The following is a 12,393-nucleotide window of genomic DNA, read 5'->3' on the forward strand; positions in this document are numbered from 1 at the left end:
CTGCCTTGTGGGAAGGGGTTTGTTAGGTTGCTTGTCTGGAGGTATCTGTGTGAAGAATTGGATGCAGGAAGTTTGGCTGACAGCTGGAGTACAGAAATACGGAGGCTGAAGATGCATTCAACGCCAAGCATCTTTTTGGAATAGGAACTTAACACCTATGAAAGGGGACATTTCACTTAAAAGTAGATTTCTCAAGTCATCTTTAAGGATACCAGTGTCAGAAAATTTTAAAGAGAAGGAGTCATCCTCATGGATTCCTCAGTCTTTTTTCCTGCACATTAGCCAACACCTTCCCCCAAGCCAGACCTTGTTCCCTTAGTAAGGTTTGGGGATAAATGTATACTGTGTAGGATGTACAGGGAATTGGACTATTGTAACTCCTAGCAGCGTCAGCTCCTAGGAGGCCTAAAAAGCACATGGCTTCACTATGAGGTAGATGCTGCCTAAAGCAGATTGTCTTTTAGTGCCATATTCTAAACAGCCTGGTAGACCACTTTCTGCACAATTCACGTCATGGAGTCTGGTATTTAAGGATGTTACCCCCCAGAATGCATGGAAGAACATGGCTTATTAGGCTAGAGCAGAAGGGCCTAACGTCCATGGTCATTTGACATTTTCGGGATGCTTTGTTATCTTTTTTAGCTTTTTTCTCTTTCAGTGAAGTTTTCTTTTAAATCTGAATTCTAAAATCTGCTCCACCCTCCCATCTTTTCCAAAATAACATAACATTTTACATACCTTGACTTCTTGCTTCACATAGCTCAGTCTAGTATTACTATGCACCCAGGCTTTGGAATTATGCCATCCCCAGGGGGTGGGTCTATGACTATCTGGGTTTACTTTAAGTAGATTAACTACTGGTAGTCATTTAACTCAAAACTCAGTGACATCTAGTGGTAGAAAAGCAATACTACAGGGACCCATGCTGGCTTAAAAGTGGTATTATTATTATTATTATTACTGCAGAAGAGGCTGTTTTTTTAGATTATCTTTTCCCTAAATCTTCTTTATTCACATTGTGTTTGTATAAGCTTCACTGGTGCTGTTCTACCTGTGCTGCTTAAAGTAGAGATGAATGGTATAACAAGACATTGCATCTTAAGTTTGCTTTCATTCCTGTTGCAGAGTTTGTGGAGGTGAGCGATTTTCCAGAGCACATTAAGCACTTGATGGAGAAGGAGAAGGAACTGGAGGAGGAGGAGAAACGCCAGCGAGAGCTTGAGCGCAATACTTGTAAAGTACGGGCCCCTTCTGTGCTTTTATCCCCCAGTCATCACAGCCGTGTTGCCGCCATCCATTTTAATTGTCCCTGTTGTGTTTACAGCTGAAGCTCTTCTGCATGCATCCGGTCAAACAGATCCTGATAGAAAATAAGCTGGAGGTACACAAGGATAAGACCATGAATGAGGCCACAGAGATTGCATGGAAGGTACAGCACTTTGTAGATGATAACTGAGTGATTTCAATTCATACTTCTATTTTATAGTGGAACTCTGTGTATTATAAGGACTGTTTCAACACTGCATTCTAAATACAAAGATTTTTTTTACCAAAAAAGTTGAATTTATCACACAGTTCTGAGAATCAGCTTTGCCACACAGCACAAACTAGGAGACCTAGATTTTTCTCTGCTGCAACTGAAAAACAAATACAGGTCTCCTTTCCAACAGTACCTTGTAACTGCACAGTGAGAGTAGAAAAAGTAGATTAAAGAGCTATTTTTTCTAATTTTGCTCTGTCCTTCTGACACCAAGCTATGAAGAAAGTAAATATATATTACAATTACATGACCACTGTAGTAGACTGGAGTAATTGTAAAGGATTGTGCCAATGGAGCCAATGTTTTGTCAGGATAGACACATCTTGAAGACTCTGGAAATCTGGGACATTTGACTCCATTATTGGTTATTTTGTTTAAAGGGTCTGTACTGTTCCTCTAATAATGATGTGTTTGTGTACATCACCAATATTTCATTTGCTATTGTTTATTTCAGATCATGGATTTGGAAGGGGTCATTCCTCTGGATTGCTGTCGGTTAGTGAAATATGATGAATTTCATGATTACCTGGAGCGATCGTATGAAGATGAAGAAGACCGACCAATGGGACTGCTGCTGGGTGGAGTCAAAACTGCCTACATGTTCGATCTGCTTCTTGAAACTAAACGGCCGGACCAGGTGTTCCAGTCCTACAAACCAGGTGGTGAGTAACCTGTGTGATGTGCTACCTTTGTTTGTCAGGCCTGGACCATGGCCAGGATTCTATTCCATGAATGTCTGTTTTAGTTGATAGTGAATCTTAGCCATGCATGGCTGCAATGTCAGAACAACATGGACATTTTTACCAAGTTTTTGCAAGTCCGCAAAAGTTGCAAAATATCCTAAAAAAACAAAAACAGATGCATTCTAAATAGGCAGGTCTCTGTAATGTATAAATTAACATTCCCTGGAAGAACACCCTGTTTTGGGGGAACATTTACTCTTGTTTGGGAGTGTGCACATGTATACACTTGAAGCTCTCAACCCACCAGTCTCTAACAGCTCTAGTCTTCACATAGGATGTAGAAACATGATATTATCAATATATCGTCACCCTGACATCTATGACAAGATGCATTTTATTCCCTGGTGCAACATCTTTCTGCTGAAGATCAAATTAGTTACTGTATATGCAGCCTGATTACATTAAAGTAATCTATCCAGAGGCCTTTATTTGACTGTAAGTCATCTTTTTCAATTACGTAGACCATTTTAGTTAGTATTTGATTTTTGATATTTTGCAATGTCACTCATGCTGAATATTTCAAATATTTTTTTGTGATTGTGCAGAGGTGATGGTGAAGCTGTATGTAGTGGATCTGAAGACAGAGACGTTTTACCCACCAGTCAGCGTCCGCGCTTATCTAAACCAGACAAACCAGGAATTCAGGCAGCTCATCTCTAAGGTCAGTACTGGCGAAGTAACCCTCCTTGTGTCTTCACTAATTACCTACCAAAGATGTACAATTTTTGATTGACTTATATCGTCTTTTTACTGTATACTAGAGTGTGGTGCAGTGATTTGGAGGGACTGTCCTCGTCCTTATCTTCAATATTTGGATATTGTGTGGGTTTTTCTATGTTGTGGTTTGCAGTGAGTTTTTTTATTTCTCAAGTTTTTATCTTGTCTCCGTGTGTGGTAGACTGTAGGCTTGCCTTTGGATCCTATGCGCGTTGTTTTGGAACGCTGCTACAATGACCTACGGCTGCTCAGTATCCCCACTAGAATGCTCAAGGCGGAAGGATTCTTCAGAACCAATAAGGTGAGGTCTTTTAGATATGTTAGGATGTCCTAACTTCTAGTCTGCTTCTGCTTTATGGAACGGAGTTTAAGGTACATAATCCCACGACCTTAAGTATGTGTCTGGGTAAAAGAAATAAAACTCCACATACTCGGTACATCTCTGACATGCACTGACGTTGCCACTGCTGCACTGAAATCCCTAGCAGTGTTGTCAGCCCTGCTTTTTCTTTCCTTTCATTCTCCTTCTTTCTGGAGTACAGAACACTTCTAACTCAACACTTCTCAGAACAATTCTCACTCACTGCTAGATTTTTGCTATATTTTTTTTAGCTGAGCCACTGATATTTTTACTAACTTATTTACCTACTCTACTACATTTTTAATAGCAGAAAACATGAAAAAATGTCTGTTGCAGAGGTCCACTGATTCCCAAGAAAAAAACAGATAGTGACATCCTTAGTGTGCTGTACATGGCCTGTGCAGAAAGCAGACAGGCTGCCTAAAGAAAATTACTGGAAGGGGCACAAACAAGACTGGTCCCCCTGTGCATAGCAATTGACTGTTTGTCAGTCAATAAGCTTCTGCACAGAGGCAAATTTTCACAATGGCTTACTCCACTTTTCAAAGGTTGACCCGCACTGAGATGTCACGTGATTGTAGCATTAGGTGAGTGGAAAAGGCCAGTGATTAGTTAGCTGGAGGGGTCAGGTGAGGGGAAAAGGCAAAGCTGGGGATCAGTATTAAACAAAATCTCCTAATTATATTGCAGTTGTGCCTTATCATGCCAGTAGCACATTTTATTGCTCTAGGGTGACAACACACATTCACTATACTTTATCTATGGAAGAGAAATGTGTTGGGAGATCACCCCCTCTCCTCATCTCTTTACCATAGAGGAAGGTGTAGTAGTCCACAGAATGAAACCATCTCACTGTTTTTTTTAGCAGGGGCAGCAGGTATTTTTGCACTTATCAAACAGATATGACTAAAGACTATAGAGGTGTGTTTGGCATACCAAATTAATAAAGTTCATTGGGGAGGTTTACATAGCATCTAGCCTTTTGTACGCCCTATTATCATTTTGTCTGATTGTTACTTTTATCGTTTAGGTGTTTGTGGAGAGCTCGGACAGCACAGACTACCAGCTGCCGTTTCCTGATTCTCACCTGTGGAAGCTCCTTGATCGTAATGCAAACACAATTAGACTGTTTGTGTCCCTCCCGGAGCACGTCCCTCAGCTTTCTTCCCGTGCAAAATCTTGCGGGGACTTGGAAAGCCAGGCAGCATTCTGTGAAAGGGGGGAAGGCAGTGGAAAATCTGTGGATGCCATTTTGGAGGAAAGCACTGAAAAACTCAAGTCTCTGTCCCTCCAGCAACAAGAGGAAGGGGGTAATGGTGACAGCAGTAAAAGTACAGAGGGCAGTGACTTTGAAAACATTGACTCTCCGCTAAATGAGGCGGATTCCTCAGGGTCAGCCGACAACAGAGAACTGGAGAACCGGATTCTCCCTGCTGACTCGGAGAACAATTTCCAGTCGGAAGAGCGATCAGACTCTGATATTAATAACGACCGGAGTACTAGTTCCGTGGACAGCGATATTCTTAGATCAAGCCATAGCAGCGACACCCTGTGTAATGCAGACAATGCCCCCATACCACTAGCCAATGGGCTCGACTCCCACAGCATCACCAGCAGCCGCCGATCCAAAGCCAATGAAGGCAAGAAGGAAACCTGGGATACAGCCGAGGAGGATTCTGGGACGGATAGCGAGTACGACGAGAGCGGTAAAAGTCGAGAAGAGGCCCAGTTCATGTATTTCAAAGCAGAAATGCATTCTGGGGAAGAAGGATCTGGGGAAAAATGTACGTATTTCTAAGTTTAAGCATCATTGTTGGAGAAAGGAGCTCCTAAAAATTGAATTGTTTGTATCATAATGTGTTTTTATGTGCAGAACAAAGCAACATTTTCCTTTTAATGCCCACCAGCAGCACACATGCCCACTACCCCCCTTTACTGGGGATCATGTGACTCATTGCCCCCTCCTCTCAAGTTGCTTGGGCAGAGATCACTGTCACGTAAGGATGTCGAGACTGTCCTCAGCCCTGTATATGCACCAGTTCGTGGCTTGGGGTTTAAAAAGACATAATGGAGCCATGTGCACTCCCGCTACCTCCTGTGATTGATCCCTTGCTACATACCTGTTGCTTTCAGGTATATGGCAGCATATGACCTCCCAGGATGCAGTGCTGTACCTGATAGACCAGAACACATTATATGTTACATCCAAGTACTAGATAAAACTGGGAAAGCTTGAAACCTTTGCCAGGTTTTCACTACTGTCCATGTCCCAGTTGGGAGGATTTTCCTTCACTTCTTGTTCCACTCTTCCATGGACAGGAAGTGCGGAACATTCTTTCATAGAAGACAATGTAAACCTGACTGGTTCTAAGCCTTGCCAGCTCACAAACCATCTGGAATTCATTTTTTGCTGAATCTTAGGAAACCAAACAAATTTCTTTTTGTGTGTTTTTAATGTCTGCCTTCTTCATATTAAGAATGGAGAACCCTTTACAGTTTACTATAATGAACTCTCTATGTGCAGCTAGGCGATGAATCATTCTAAAGTGATCTGCATTTTCTGTGGTGTAAAAAACCATAAAGACAAATCTCCTGCTATTAGTTTTATAGCATAGTGGACTTTTCTTTTACAGCATCACAGAGGTGAGATTGTTTTTCCGTAGAGAATTTAGAAGGTAGCAAAAAGGTTTTGTGGGGCATTGCTTAATTTACACAATATTGCAAGTACAATTTCTATTTGCAGTGTACAAAATCAACCGCAATTTAAGATTTAATTCAAAGGTTGAGAAACTCCAGTTTTGAATCTCCTGTGGATTTAAACGAATACCTAACATACAGGACTCTTATGCAGACCCCATACCAGTCCAATGACATACAGATCCCCTTTCCAAATCCCTGATCATGCAGACCTCAGAGCAATTCATACGCGTAAGAATTCACCATTTAGCACGGTTGGCTCAGAGGTTGGCACTCTGGCCTTTGCAGTGCTGGGTCCCAGGTTCGAATCCCAGCCAGGACACTATCTGCATGGAGTTTGCAGGTTCTCCCCATGTTTGTGTGGGTTTCCTTTAGGTACTTCGGTTTCCTCCCACATTCTAAAAACATGCAGATAGGTTAATTGGCTTTTCCCTAAAACTGACCTTAGAATGTATTAAAGACATTCAGATTTCCTATTCAAATCTCCACATTGATCAGAATCTGCATGCTGCTGCTGACTGTCACATCGCTCCCATTTCCAGGCATGAGACCAATGCAGTGTTGGGCATGCAGTGAGAAGAAAGCCTTGTACCCCAGACTACCCTCGTAGCTCATGTAACATGACCAGAATCAGTTCGGATAGAAAGCTTACAGTCTGCCAGCTTCACAACAATAAACCAAGGTCTGAAAATGGAGGAATGCCAGATTTAATATACTGGTCGACGCTCATCTGAGGTCTTCGTTTATTTGACCTTGGCCATGACACTCTGCAAGCTTGCTGCAGCACCTAACTAGGAAACTGATATGGTCTATCAAGGACCAATGCATCACTTTTTGTAATTGATTCCTCCTATATTTTAACTTGAATTCGCAATTTTGTTGAATTTGTATATTTTTTTATACAAGTGTATTAGGCTGAATAAACAATGAGCAGCTCCTTCACTGCAACCAAGAACACATTGCAGCAGGCTGACTGGCATGCTGCAGTAATGGACATGTATCAGAAACATGCAGATCTGTGACTCTTCTCATCCAACATATAAAGATAATAGATGGGGAACTTGGTTGTCATGTTGTCACAAGTTGAGGTCCACCAAGTTAGCAGCCTGTGAAGATTCTTATTTATCCAGGTCATAGTATATCTAGTAATATTTATTATCTTTCAGTTGGACTCTTTCTTGTAAGGTAGACAATGTTGGCTTGTTCTTAGAATTCTAGAAGTGGTTGGGAAAAGCTTTGAAACAATATAACAACCAGTACAGTTTTTCCCCCACACTAGAAACAATTACCAGACAGTTCAAAGGGAAACTCTGCTTTCTTAAAATTCTATTGCTTGTGGTACAGGAAACCATTCGATGCATACCCTAGAATGCTTGGTTGAAAATGATTACATTTGCAATTTAAGCTTTTGCATTCTGGGGTTTATTTCTTCGTAATCCACGAGTCTCAGGTGTTAGTATTTCCTTTTCAAAGAGGTCTTGCTTCTGCACATTTCAGTCTTTGTATCCTACTCTTACACAATATATTTTGTGTAGCCTACTGTATAAATACAAACAAGTCAGATAAAACTCTTTTTCTAGTTATTTTTCCCAATAGAAAATTCAGACACATTGCACACCCCAGAACTTTACCACCAGATCCTGAAGTCTGCAGTGATCTACTTCTAGTTGCCATCAGCCATCAACCTGTGATCTGGTATTTGCAGGATCAATTGCCAATTAAAAATAAAGGTGTGATAAAAGAAAAATGCAACCACCACCACACCAATACCATAACTGGTATTCTGCAGTATATTATATTTTTTGTTCCTTTGCATTCATATTATAGCAATCAATTAGATATTGACAAAGATTTTTATTTTACTGCATCTATTGCCTTTTGAGTTGCCTTAAAAAATAGAAATGGCTCTTTGAATTCCCCTGGATGATCTCACAAGTATCAAAAATGAATGATACTAAAACATTTACATGATTTTATTCTTGTTTGATGGGCTTTTTGAGTCAGCTGATCAGTGTGTTGCTGTTGTGAATGGATATGTGAAGCCTACAGTCTGTTCTCGATGTTCTGACCCAGTTCATCTCTCTGCAGGTTTAGTGGTGAATGTAGATAAAAGAATCACCCTCTCTGCTTTCAAACAGCAGCTGGAGCCTTTTGTGGGGGTGCCCTCCTCCCATTTTAAAGTCTTCCGGGTTTACGCCAGCAATCAGGAGTTTGAAAGCGTGCGCCTGAACGAGACGCTGTCCTCCTTTTGTGACGACAACAAGGTAAGAAATTAAATCGATGGCTCTGGTTGTCATTTCATTCTCTGCGCAGCCACAAAAAGTTATCTTCTCTTCTATCCATTGCAGTAGTACTTATATATACTTACTTTATACTTTGGATTTAATCAGACTTTATCTCCTGCTACTTTAATTAATAGTAAAGAGAATTTATATAGCGCAAACATATTACGCCACACTATACATTGATTAGGGGTTGCAAATGACAGATACAAACAGTGACACAGGAGGAGCAGAGGACCCTGCCCCGAAGAGCTTTCAATCCAGGCGGTAAGGGAAGTATCACAATAGGAGGCGAGAAGTCTGCAGAGAGCTTGAAGTTGAACAAGCTGACTGATGAAAAGAATGTGGCATCCCCGGCATTCTATTAGACTATTGCATCTCCATATTTGAAATGATCCCTCGCAGATCTCGTGACTATCGTAAAATCACTCCCTTTAAGTACTTCGAGGTGCAGGGGTAGGGGTGTGGTGTTTTCTATTGCAACGCTGGTCATGTGATGGTAGCAGACACCTTTTTTATAACCATCCCCGTATGTTTCATATATATATATATATATGTATGTATGTGTTTGTGTGTGTTGTAAAGGGAAAAGGCTTGGTTATAATCCTTGCTTGTATTGCGTTTGTAGGTCACCATCCGGCTGGGAAGAGCCCTGAAGAAATCTGCATGGAGTTTGCAGGTTCTCCCCGTTTGTGTGGATTTTATCCCACCTTCCAAAAACATGCAGTCTCTGTTGACCAGCTAGAGAAACTGTCTTGGTTTCAGCCAGTTGCTGTCCCTGTACAGCTGAGCTTAGACCAGAGGAGAAAAAAGCAGCATTATGAGCCAGTCAATTTAGCTCTAGTGTAAAGAGGACACTGACTGAAGGAGAGAGCAGGAGGAGTAGTAGATAGACCTGCTACTTCTCCTTTTACTGTCCAGTCATAGGCGATGGGGGGAGGGACAGGACCCGTGTTACTGAACTGTAAAAGTCAAAACTGTTGATGGGCAAATAAAATAAAACCCCTCGATATTCTCCCTAGACACTTTTTTTTATGTGGAGTGGGAAGAAGCTGTAGGCGGGTAGCAGTGACTTCCTGTATTGTGAACCAACTGCTCAGGAACAGCCGGGTGGTGCGCCCAGCTAAAAGAACCTGGGAAGTTCTTTGCTGAGAACTGACAATGACATACAAAATACTGCAAACATTGATAGAATAAGATCTACGAGTAACAAAAAAAAAACAGAATACATTTTAATCAGTTATTAATTTTAATATGTTGATTCTTGTATGTGAAAATTAAATACTTTCCTTTCTTGGAGCAAATATTTTTAGGTGCAGAAAGGACCCGTTGTTGATAAAAGATTAAAATATTCTATAAGAGTCATGAGAACATTAAATAGATAATTTTGTATTTTGCCCAAATATTTATCACGTGACACGTGCAAACAATGAATTAAAATATAAATTAGACACTTGAATTATTGCATTTCCATCCAGCAGAGAGCGACGTTGTACAAGCCTGAGTCTGCTCACCATTAGATGGCGCTATACTAAAATTGTAATCAAGAGGGTGAATCCAACAAGATGGAGATAAAGGAATGTTAAAGGCACACTCTGTATGTGAACAGAGCATGCCTCCTGCCATACCTGGAGACAAAGGCCATGGCGGGGGCTTGGTGGTCAGGCAGATACACCCATTTAGCCTCTCACCTTGAATTGTGATTCTTTCCTAGGGGGCAGTGATGAGCAGAGAGGCATTTTACGATGGGTATGACTATTTTTTTCTGTTACATTTACCAAATTGATCAAAACCAAAAAAAGATCAAATAAAAAACAAATGATGTAAGGGGAGCAGAGGGTTTTATTTTGTAAATGTGGGTCATTCAGCATTTTGGTCCCAGTATTTGGCAAAGCTGATTCTGATTGGTTACATCTTTCTCTATTTGGTCCAATTTACAATCATCCTATTGGTCATTGCAGGCCTCTATGCATATGTCCTGCCTATAGGAACTCGGACGTGACTTTCTGCACCAATTTAAAGGGCCCCTGTGCTCACCCCCTCCCTCTATCCCTACCACCACCACCACGACTGTACATTTTACTTACCTCCAAGACTTTGTTTGCCCCTGGGAGCTAGGAAAAGAAGCCCTGTATAATCTGGAATCACACAGGTCTGTGAACTACCTCTACCCTTTATATGTTAGTCCAGGTGCCATCATGTGCAACAACAATTAATATTATCAAACCATATATATGTAGCGCCAACATATTATGCAGCGCTGTATATTAAATAGGGGTTGCAAATAACAGAGAGGTACAGACAATGACACAGGAGGAGGAGAGGACCCTGCCCAGAAGAGCTTACAATCTAAGAGGGAATGAGTTGCATGTTCCCCTATACTGGGAGGTACCAGCTAGTTAGTAAATGGGGTCAAAGAACAGATACACGTTCTTTTCTATGAACAAACAACATGTCATAGAGAATATCCTGTGGCAGTGATTGGCAGCCAATACCTAGTTACAAACCCAACCTTGCCTGTAAATACAGATAGGCAATGTATGCTGAGACTTGTAGTCCCTGGGAGGCTGGCCTAGTCCTAAATCTGCTGGGCAGCAATTTATTTTCCATATATTAAAGGTTTATTGTTCCAGATTGACATCCGATTGACAATTTCTGCACATTATGGATATTTCCCTGAAGCGTCCCCTGAGATCCCCATGATGGAGCGATAGCGATACTATGAGTTCTATCACCCCCATAGAAACAACGAGGAGCCACACAATGCTTCTTCCTCCAGAAAATGTTTTTTGTTCTCCTTGTTTCTTCTATGACGCATTTCGCTCCCTCCTGGGGATTATAATGAGAACTCTATGACTGAGCCCCAATGGGACCTGAAACGCATCAGAGGAAGAAACAGAAATGAATGTGCAGAGGAAAAGGTTTCCCTTGTTCAGGTTTTTGTAAAGTAGTTTTATTTATGGCCCCCGATGTATCATTTAACTGAGTGAATTACAAAACGTTATACCTGGAGCAATTTTCACCAGATTTCACTATAAGCTCCTAGTACTGTGTGCGTTTGATGGCTTATCAAGGATCGGTCATCTGATAGCGTGAATAGAGATCAATCCCTGTGTATGTGTCATGCCAACCAAAGCATTCCAGGTTTGTCATGATGAAATTATGTTTTTCCAGTTCTGTGGTCAGTTCCTTAACCCGCACCCTCCTGAGCTTTATTATTAATGAATAAGTCCTCTAGATATAATCCACAAATTGAGGTTCCGGAGGAAATTCCATATCTCCTTCGTCTTGGTTAAGATCGGAGCCGATTCCTGCGGGTGAACCATTGCCGTCTTCCATTGGAAATGATCTGGCTGGGAGGTTAACATTCAGAAAGAGCCTCACAATTAATGCAACTTGAACTGTGCTTCCATCCATGGAGCAGGACACAGGAGAGGCATTTTTTACCATTTTTTTTGTTTATTGCAGCAGATTTCAGCATTGAACATGTGATTATGTGGTCTATAGCACCTTACCTTTGATATATATTTAAGCTACTTGGATTTGAGCACAGATATCTTTCCATTTCTTAATGCCACTCAATGACCTTAGTCCAGCTTTGTCTTTCTGCCCTGTATTGGTACTATATGTCCATTTTTGTATGCTATCAGCAAGAAATATTTGGCATTCTGCACATTGCAGTAAGGATCAGCTGGGCAGGAATCACATACTATTGTCTAGTTGGCAAATACCTTATTTTGCTGTATGTGCAAACCAAAGATCCCTATTTGTTAGAAATATATACTAATGTATAGATAAGTAATTCTAAATTCTAAGTGTTAACATGTGGTCACATCACTTGAACAACTTGGGCTCTATTTATAAACTATTCCCTCAATTCACTAATAAATTTTGTTTCTTTCCTATTCATTTCCTATTGAGCTGTGCACTTTTGACGATTGGCCACTAGGTGGCAGAACGAGTCATTGTTTTAATAGGAGACCTGCAGAGAGCTTCGATCATCATTGAGTGAATTTTAGAGGAATTGACTGGGTGAATGATTTATAAATATAG

At 41.0% G+C, this 12,393-nt stretch overlaps 1 protein-coding gene across 1 annotated transcript in view; it reads left to right on the top strand.

Moving 5' to 3' along the window:
• The window catches only part of USP47 (ubiquitin specific peptidase 47), a gene marked incomplete in the record, with an annotated part of 45,840 nt that overhangs the window by 30,060 nt on the left and 3,387 nt on the right, over positions 1–12,393 (top strand). The window contains 8 exon segments of the mRNA XM_072421568.1: positions 1,126–1,238; positions 1,325–1,429; positions 1,995–2,202; positions 2,829–2,944; positions 3,182–3,301; positions 4,392–5,145; positions 8,147–8,322; positions 8,969–8,999. Of these exon segments, the coding sequence (XP_072277669.1) occupies positions 1,126–1,238; positions 1,325–1,429; positions 1,995–2,202; positions 2,829–2,944; positions 3,182–3,301; positions 4,392–5,145; positions 8,147–8,322; positions 8,969–8,999 (1,623 nt within the window).

This window comes from Pyxicephalus adspersus, chromosome 9, assembly GCF_032062135.1.
Source record: "Pyxicephalus adspersus chromosome 9, UCB_Pads_2.0, whole genome shotgun sequence".
In the NCBI taxonomy this organism is placed as follows: Eukaryota; Metazoa; Chordata; class Amphibia; order Anura; family Pyxicephalidae; genus Pyxicephalus; species Pyxicephalus adspersus.